Source organism: Salvelinus sp. IW2-2015, linkage group LG35 (assembly GCF_002910315.2).
Source record: "Salvelinus sp. IW2-2015 linkage group LG35, ASM291031v2, whole genome shotgun sequence".
In the NCBI taxonomy this organism is placed as follows: Eukaryota; Metazoa; Chordata; class Actinopteri; order Salmoniformes; family Salmonidae; genus Salvelinus; species Salvelinus sp. IW2-2015.
The window spans coordinates 755,726-765,228 of NC_036874.1; the positions used below are offsets into that span (position 1 = coordinate 755,726).

General features: G+C 42.1%; 1 protein-coding gene across 2 annotated transcripts; it reads left to right on the top strand.

Annotated features, from left to right (window-relative positions):
- Nucleotides 1–5,282: 5,282 nt before the first annotated feature.
- On the top strand, nucleotides 5,283–8,762 carry LOC111958543 (pregnancy-specific beta-1-glycoprotein 11). Of its 2 annotated transcripts, XR_002876550.3 has the most exons (6): nucleotides 5,283–5,364; nucleotides 6,227–6,271; nucleotides 7,190–7,465; nucleotides 7,596–7,871; nucleotides 7,967–8,068; nucleotides 8,390–8,495. XR_002876550.3 is itself a non-coding variant. In XM_023979800.2 (5 exons), the coding sequence occupies exons 1-5, from the start codon at nucleotides 5,313–5,315 to the stop codon at nucleotides 8,479–8,481; spliced, it is 741 nt and encodes a 246-aa protein (XP_023835568.1). In that variant the 5' UTR covers nucleotides 5,283–5,312; the 3' UTR covers nucleotides 8,482–8,762. The 2 variants fall into 2 exon arrangements, 1 of the variants encoding a protein (XP_023835568.1); XM_023979800.2 differs by lacking the exon at nucleotides 7,967–8,068 and having other exon boundaries at nucleotides 8,390–8,762.
- Nucleotides 8,763–9,503: the final 741 nt, after the last annotated feature.

A 9,503-nucleotide genomic window follows, 5' to 3' on the forward strand; every position in this document is an offset into this window, starting at 1 on the left:
GAATCTATAGGAGAAAGCCCTGCCTCAGCTGTTTGCTTAGAAATTCTAGGGACAGTTAGGAGACCTGCGTCTTCGTGACCGTAGCGTACGTGTAGGTATGTACGGCAGGACCAAATCGGAAAGATAGGTAGGAGCAAGCCCATGTAATGCTTGTAGGTTAGCAGTAAAACCTTGAAATCAGCCCTTAAACAGGAAGCCAGTGTAGAGAGGCTAGCACTGGAGTAATTGCATCAAATTTTTGGGTTCTAGTCAAGATTTTAGCAGCCTTGTTTAGCACTAACTGAAGATTATTTAGTGCTTTATCAGGATAAGACAGGAGAAATACTCCAGATATAACAGACTGACCCTAGCCCCCCGACACATAAACTACTGCAGCATAAATACTGGAGGCTGAGACAAGGGGGGGGTCGGGAGACACTGGCCMCATCCAACGATACCCCCGGACAGGGCCAAACAGGCAGGATATAACCCCACCTACTTTGCCAAAGCACAGCCCCCACACCACTAGAGGGATATCTTCAACCACCAACTTACCATCCTGAGCCAAGGCCGAGTAAATAAAGGTGAAATTAAAAATAAAAATACGTKTCCGGTTACATACAGATCTAGGATGCACTTCTCCCCAATTTGAACCTTTACTATGGGAGATTCTCCACCTCATTTTTGAATGTTGCTATGGGCACAGCCAAACAACAACAGTGAGGGATTTGACTTCCGCTTTACTTCCCGACTGAAGGTCGCTGGTGCCAAACTTGCCAGGGTAAATTATTTGTAAGAGTCAATTTATAGAGTATAAAAGTCAAGTAAACACGTGTGTTGTTAAGTGTAATTCTAACGTTAGCTAGACTTACTAGTAGGCTAGTTCTGTTGTGATAATAACATTAGTTACGTCGTCCACCAAGCCAATAACTATAACAATAAAACGACCATTCATGAGGTCTCAAACCCACAGATACTGGTTCAGACCATTCATGAGGTCTGTAAGCCACAGATACTGGTTCAGACCATTCATGAGGTCTGTAAGCCACAGATACTGGTTCAGACCATTCATRAGGTCTCTAACCTACAGATAATGGTTCAGACCATTCAGTGCTTTCATGTGTTCATTGTCATAGTGACAACTGCAAATAGTACTTCAATGTACATGTAGGCCTAATGAAAAATAATACAGTACCTCGTATTTATACAGATGATGAAATGGCAGATCTGTAGTGTTCCTCCAGGCTGCGCTCTGTGGTTCCCGGCATTAAAAGCTCCACTATTGATGAGGCCTACRTTTTCAGACAAGCAATTTATTATATTATATCAGATGACTACCTCATGAAGCTGGTTGAGAGAATGCCAAGAGTGTGCAAAGCTGTCATCAAGGCAATGGGTGGCTATTTGAAGAATCTCAAATATAAAATATATTTTGATTTGTTTAACAATTTTATAGTTACTACATAATTCTACATAATTGCCAAGAGTTATTTCTGCTCACCCCCAAAGCCAATTCCTCCTTTGGCCGCCTCTCCTTCCAGTTCTCTGCTGCCAATGACTGGAACGAACTGAAAAAATCGCTGAAGCTGGAGACTCTTATCTCCCTCACTAACTTCAAGCACTAGCTGTCAGAGCAGCTCACAGATCATTGCACCTGTACATAGCCCATCTGTATATAGCCCATCCAACTACCTCATCCCCATACTGTATTAAGTTATTTATTTTGCTCCTTTGCACCCCAGTATCTCTACTTGCACATTCATCTTCTGCACATCTATCACTCCAGTGTTTAATTGCTATATCGTAATTACCTCGCACTATGGCCTATTTTATTGCCTTACCTCCCTTACCTCATTTGCACTCACTGTATATAAGACTTTTTTTCTACTGTATGTTTGTTTATTCCATGTTGTTGTATGTGTCGAACTGCTTGGCTTTATCTTGGCCACGTCGCAGTTGTAAATGAGAACATGTTCTCAACTAGCCTACCTGGTTAAATAAAGGTGAAAAAAAAATTGAAAAAAAAATTTGCCCAAAAGATCTCCGCCACGGCACAACCCAAGGGGGGGCACCAACCCAGACAGGAAGATCACGTCAGTGACTCAACCACCTCAAGTGACGCACCCCTCCTAGCGACGGCATGGAAGAGCACCAGTAAGCCAGTGGCAGAGAATCCCAGTGGAGAGAGGGGAACCGGCCAGGCAAGTAGGCCAAGGGTGGTTCATTGCTCCATTGCCTTTCCGTTCACTTCACACTCCTGGGCCAGACTACACTCAATCATAGGACCCACTGAAGAATGAGTCTTCAATAAAGACTTAAAGGTTGAGACCAAGTCAGGTCTCTCACATATTTAGGCAGACCATTCCATAAAATGGAGATCTATAGGAGAAAGCCCTGCCTCCAGCTGTTTGCTTAGAAATTCTAGGGACAGTTGGAGACCTGCGTCTCGTGACCGTGAGCGTACGTGTAGGTATGTACGGCAGGACCAAATCGGAAAAGATAGGTAGGAGCAAGCCCATGTAATGCTTTGTAGGTTAGCAGTAAACCTTGAAATCAGCCCTTAACAGGAAGCCAGTGTAGAGAGGCTAGCACTGGAGTAATATGATCAAATTTTTGGGTTCTAGTCAAGATTTTAGCAGCCTTGTTTAGCACTAACTGAAGTTTATTTAGTGCTTTATCAGGTAGCCGGAAAGTAGAGCATTGCAGTAGTCTAACTAGAAGTGACAAAAGCACGGATACATTTTTCTGCATCATTTTTGGACAGAAAATGTTAAATTTTTACAATGTTATGTAGATGGGAAAAAAGCTGTCCTTGAAACAGTCTGATATGTTCGTCAAAAGAAGAAATCAGGGTCCAGAGTAACGCAGAGGTCCTTCACAGTTTTATTTTTTGTTTCTTGGGACCTAGAACAAGCATCTCTGTTTTGTCTGAGTTTAAAAGTAGAACATTTGCAGCCATCCCCTTCCTTATGTCTGAAACACAGGCTACAGGGGAGGGCAATTTTGGGGCTTCACCATGTTTCATCGAAATCTACAGTGTGTATCGTCCGCATAGCAATGAAAGTTAACATTATGTTTCCCCGAATGACATCACCATGAGGTAAAATATAATAGTGAAAACAATAGTGGTCCTAAAATGGAACCTTGAGGAACACCGAATGTACAGTTGATTTGTCAGAGGACAAACATCCACAGAGACAAACTGATATCTTTCCCGACAGATAAGATCTAAACCAGGCCAGAACTTGTCCATGTAGACCAATTTGGGTTTCCCAATCTCTCCCAAAGAATGTGGTGATCGATGGTATCTAAAGTAGCACTAAGGTCTAGGAGCATGAGGACAGATGCAGAGCCTCGGTCTGACGCCATTAAAAGGTCATTTACCACCTTCACAAGTGCAGTCTCGTGCTATGATGGGGTCTAAAAGCCAGACTGAAGCGTTTCATATACATTGTTTGTCTTCAGGAAGGTAATGAGTTGATGCGCAACAGCTTTTTCTAACATTTTTGAGAGGAATGGGAGATTCAATATAGGCGAAATGTTTTTATATTTCTAGGTCAAGGTTTGGCTTTTCAAGAGAGGGCTTTTATTACTGCCACTTTTAGTGAGTTGGTACACATCCGGTGGATAGAGAGCCGTTTATTTGTCCAAGCACAGAAGCAGCTCTTTCAGTAGTTTAGTTGGAATAGGGTCAAGTATGCAGCTTGAAGGATTAGAGCCAATGATTATTTTCATCATTGTGTCAAGAGATATAGTACTAAACACTTGAGTGTCTCCCTTGATCCTAGGTCCTGGGAGAGTTGTGCAGACAGCTTTTGGAGGAATACGCAGATTTAAAGAGGAGTCCGTAATTTTGCCTTTCTAATGATCGTGATCTTTTCCTCAAAGAAGTTCATGAATTTATCAACTGCTGAAGTGAAAGCCATCCTCTCTTGGGGAATGCTGCTTTTTTAGTTAGCTTTGTACAGTATCAAAAATAAATTTTTAGATTTTTCTTATTTTCCTCAATTAAGTTGGAAAAAATAGGATGATCGAGCAGAGTGAGGGCCTCTGCGATACTGCATGGTACTGTCTTTCCAGCTAGTCGGAAGACTTCCAGTTTGGTTTGGCGCCATTTCCGTTCCAATTTTCTGGAAGCTTGCTTCTTATTCCAAGTGAGATTGCTAAGGCGAACACCGCCATGTTTAGTTTTGCCCAACTTAGGTCGAGGCACAGACACGGTCTCAATGGGGATAGCTGACTGTGCTAGTGGCAGACTCCACTAAGCTGGCAGGCTGGCTAACAGCCTGCTATCTCATTGTGGAGCTAGGGGAGTTAGAGCCCTGTCTAAAGAATCAAGAATGTATGAATAAATATAGTTTTTTGAGTCAGATGTTGAAATCCAGGACGTTACAGTATGTCAACATAACACTCCATGTACTAATGAAGCTATAAAGGTGTCCACATATTTTGGGTGGCCACAGAAAGAGTCGTACAAGACTGAATAGAAGTTTTGTAATGGTTAGGTTGTTAAGACTGCACTGATAAAAGTGGACGCAYGTGGCATTTTGGCAATATAATAGAAAATCTTTGGTGCGGTCCATGGTGTGGTCAGGTGAAACAGTAGGTCATATAACAAACTGAGGCCTGATCACCCCCTGGTGGCTCCTGGTAACACCAMCCGCAAACACATCAGCTCAGACACACCTTACACAACTTTATATTGACGGTAACCTCATCCCCATGCTACTGCGCACAGCATGGGAACTAGATTACAGTGACGGTAACTTCCAGTCAGTTTTGTCACTGACTACCACAGTATTGCCAAGAGGTCAGGGAACTTGATCAGTAAAGACCTCCAGTGACCCAGTTAACCAAGGGGATATCATACACAAACCACAGGGGTTGACTACAGGGTAGTGTGCAGGCTTTTGTTCCAGCCCAGCTCTAACACMCAAGATTCAATATAATCAACTAATGATGGTCGTCAACTGAAACATTCTGCTTTGGGGCAACAGGACATTTTGGAATCAGCAGCAGTCATGAAGGAAAGAGGAAGGCATTTTACACAAGTCTGAACTCTCCCAATACTTACTACTGTACACACTATAAGTTAAACCAGCCTACTCTTTGAGTAAGGTAAGGAAATAAAAACAAAAATGTTTTAGCAACCTGGAATCTCTACTCAAGGTTTCTTAGCACAAGATGGCTGAGACGTAGCTAAAGAATCAGATGTTGAAGTCCAGGACATTACAGTATGTCAACACAATACTTCCTGTACTAATGAAGGTATAAAGGTGTCCACATATTTTGGGTGGCCACAGAGAGTGGTAGAAGACTTGGGGGGTAATACTATGGCATTCTATTTGAAGACTTTCTACACTGTGTTGGTACTGACACTGACAGGTAAGGGGTCTCTCTCTCTCTCTCTCTCTCACACACTAACACACACACACACAGCCACACACACACACACACACACACACACACCACACACACACACACACACAACACCACACACACACACACACCACACCACACACACACACACACACCACACACACCACACACACACACACAAAATATATTTAATTCACACATATATACAAATGATTGAATCATTCAGTTCAATTAATTCCATAACGGATGAGCCTACAAATGTCGATTGACACAAAAATAAGAAAAAAGTCATTCCACACACACGCACACACACAGTCACAATTTCAGTGTGATAATTGTAACATATAGGGCAAATTGTCAGCCACTCACATGAGTCTGTGACAAACAACATTATTCGATAAGCTCAGATTAGGTTGTATGATGCCCTTAAAGTGGCAATCAGCACTGCTACACCATTTTTGGACTTGAATGTAAATAAATGAATGATGTACCCATTGATTCTTGAGGAATATAACTTATAAATGCTTCATGAGCTTAGTTCAGCGTTCGTTCCCCATCAGAACCCAAAAAATAAGCTTGTTTGTAAAAATAAAAGCAAATGCAAACAAACTTATTAAGCCTCACATGGTTACAACATCTTAATTTAGATATTCATGGATGATCAGTCCTACATCCATAGTTCTGTCTATGAATTAGAGTGGTTTGATTTCTCCAGCCCCATCCCTCTGCTTTTTACCGAACCAGGGTTGGGGCTTCAGCTTTGTTATTGTTTTTACTGCGATTGCCGCTTTAATGAAGTCGCTCTATCTTTCCTCGTCCTCCCTGTCTCTCTGTCCCCCCCCCCCCCCCCCTCATTATATATCTCCAGGAGGCCTTGATCCTACCAGTGTCTCAGCAGCATCTCCTAATCCTAGTGAGTATCCAACTACCTAAAACCATCAAAGACTACCTCTAATCTCTTACCATTACCACCAAACAATTATGTTAACTCGCAATTATATAGAGACACATTTTACTATATGTTTAGTATCATAGCTCAAAGAGCATAGTTAAACCTTACATAACCACAATCTTGGAGGTGAAAAGTAAGAGATTTTTTTGTTTTTAATTTACGGTCATGCGTGCATGTGGTCCCAGAAATGGAACCCACTATCCTGGTGTTGCAAGAGTCATGCTCTACCAACTGTGCTACAGAGGCTCACACTACTCCAGCCACTACTGCAACCTGTATTACAGATTTCTAAATCTAGTGTCAACCCCTTCCATGCTGTGCGACACGCTGTGATGCAAAGAAAATAAGAATACTTTATAGTCCATTGTCCTTACACCGTACTCAAACTGGCCGTGCGCAAATTGATTTTGTCCCCCCACACCGAACGTGATCACGACACGCAGGTTGAAGTATCAAAACAAACTCTGAATCAATTATATTAAAACATTTTTAAAACATTAAACATTTATGGCAATTTAGCTAGCTACCTTGGAGTTGCTAGCTAATTTGTCCTATTTAGCTAGCTTGCTGTTTCCAGCTAATTTGTCTTGGGATATAAATGTTGAGTTGTTATTTTACCTGAAATGCACAAGGTCCTCTACAATTAATCCACACATAAAATTATCAATCGAATAATTTCTAGTCATCTCTCCACCTTCCAGGCTTTTTCTTCTTTGGACTTTATGTGGCTATTGGCATCTAACTTTAGTTACCACAACGACCGAGCAAACTCAGTTCATATGGAAAACCAGCTTTCTGCCGGGATTGAATATGCCTCAGATTCCTAACCCTAACCATCCCTCCAATCACACCTCTGGATCTCCCTTCTGTGTGTTCCAGGCTCAGTGTCCGTGAGGCCCAGCCCACAGCTCTCTCTCCCCGTCCTCAACCAGTCCTTCAGCCTGGACTGTAAAGGCTCCTTCCCAGGCCTGCCAGTGCTTTGGTACAAAGACGGCCAGGTTGTAGCTCCAGACGCCAGGATAAACCTGTTGGAACACAACACCTCCCTCCACTTCAACTCCCTGCTGCCCTCTGATGGTGGCTTCTATCAGTGCGAGGTGACCATGGCAAACATGGCTGAAAGCAAGGTCATAAGCCTGGGCTACCTGCTGAACTGTAGGTATAAGATGTAACGCCTATGCTTCATTTGAGAGAATCAATGAATATGGGTGATCCTGTCCAATCTTCCTTCAAAAAAATTTGGAGGCAAAGCTATTTTGCTGACATTTTCTTCCTTTGCTGACAGTTGATCATTGGRGTGTTAGTATCAGTGGCCCTGACACAGTGTTTCCTGGGAGGGAATACACCTTTACCTGCCAGGTGAACTGCACTGTTGACCTGGACTGCTCCATCCGCTGGCCATTGAGGGGGGGTATCCTTACTAGCGCCTACTTCTCCGTGAGGAAGAATATCCTGAAATGGATCCCGTCGGTACCTGGTACGGTCCAGATCTTCACCTGTGTGGTGGAGAACACAGCAGCTGGAYGCTCTGCAGAGGCCTCCAAGACAGTGAAGGTCACAGGTAGTCACTCCTGTTTTATTGTKTRATAAAATGAAGCTWCACTGCAGAATCAATTCTTGCAATGTCAGTTTTGTGATTGTTTGAGGGTTCTTTAGATCGTAAAGAGATGACTCTCTAGACAAACCCTGGATGGAGACTGATTACTCTTTGGCAGATTTAATGATGAACTGACCACATTCATTCAGCCATGCATAAAGGTAGATAATCAATTACTATCACAATTCCAAAGAACTGATTCACCATACTGTAAAACTACACTACACTTCGACTATAATAATAATAATATCCCTCATAAAATATTCCTACACTATTATCACCAAGTTATCTTGATACAAAATGTATTAACTCATGCTTAAACCCAGTTGTAGGTACTGTTAAATCTAAATATTTCAATCTAAATGCTTTGTTTTTTAACCTAGCTAGAATACCTGCGTACTACATGGTAAAATACTGTTTTAGACAGTTTCCATCATCTCCAAAATCCCAGACTGAAGTCATGTTATTGTTCCCTCATGCAGGACCCACAGTATCAGGATCTGAAGCAGTGAGGCTGAGTGGAGTTTTAGGACTGGTTCTCTGTGTGGGTCAGCTGTTCCTCCTGGATCCCTAGAAGCGGCGCTATAAGACTRCAGATAATGGGAAGGACAGAGGAGAACATTGAATGAGTTCAGCCTCTGTTGTGGGATAATGATAGTTGAGTCATTGGAAGTTTCCAGTGAATTATGTTTATCATTCACATGCAGTGGGTAACGATGAGAAAATAACAAAACGTACATATTGATGTTATCTATGTAATATTTTCTTATTTGCAATACGTACTGTATTATTATTATCTTTGTTGTTGTTGAGATGACCTTGTAAAATAAACTCCCAAATGAGTGTGGTAATAGATAGCTGTCTCTGTATGGAGTTGTCAACTTTGGTCTTTGATTGGCAGAGGTAAGTAGCCAGCATACCTCCAGATCCACTGCCAGACGTACCAGCAGAGTATACTGTACTGTCCCTCCCCTCACTAGGGAGCAGAGACGACCYTGCTGTCTTCAAGGAAAAGTTCTATGAAAAGCTGCTGTTATAATCACACCATCTTCACACCATAACATCACTTGTTTATGTGAGAGTGGTATTATGAGACTAGCCTGACCAACATACACAGAAGTTGTTTCAWAACATGATAGTATACTATAGTCTGTCAGTGTGTAGRCTCATATAGCTACAGTATCCTACTTATTGCAAAGGCTAACCTGATGTACAAGTTGAACAAGTCTTTACCTCAGTACTAGCCCCGTGTCCAACACAATCACASACATTCAAATGTCTGTTGGCAAATCCCTTTCTGTGTGATAAGGTATTGTCAACCTCAGGCCATGTTTGCCTACCCTGTTTGGTCAAGGCATGACATGGTGAAATTGAACAATGGACACCATTTGTCATGGACCCAGAATACCACAAACTAGATACTGAAGCTAACCTCAAACCTGGAAATGGCACATGAGGAGGCGTTCATTTATTATTACAACTGGCACAATGCCATTGGATATTTATCATTTACAGGGTAACCTATACTGGATGCATCATACTTCAGCACCTGTTTTGATACACTCCTTTATTTAGGACCACATCATTTGCATTCTA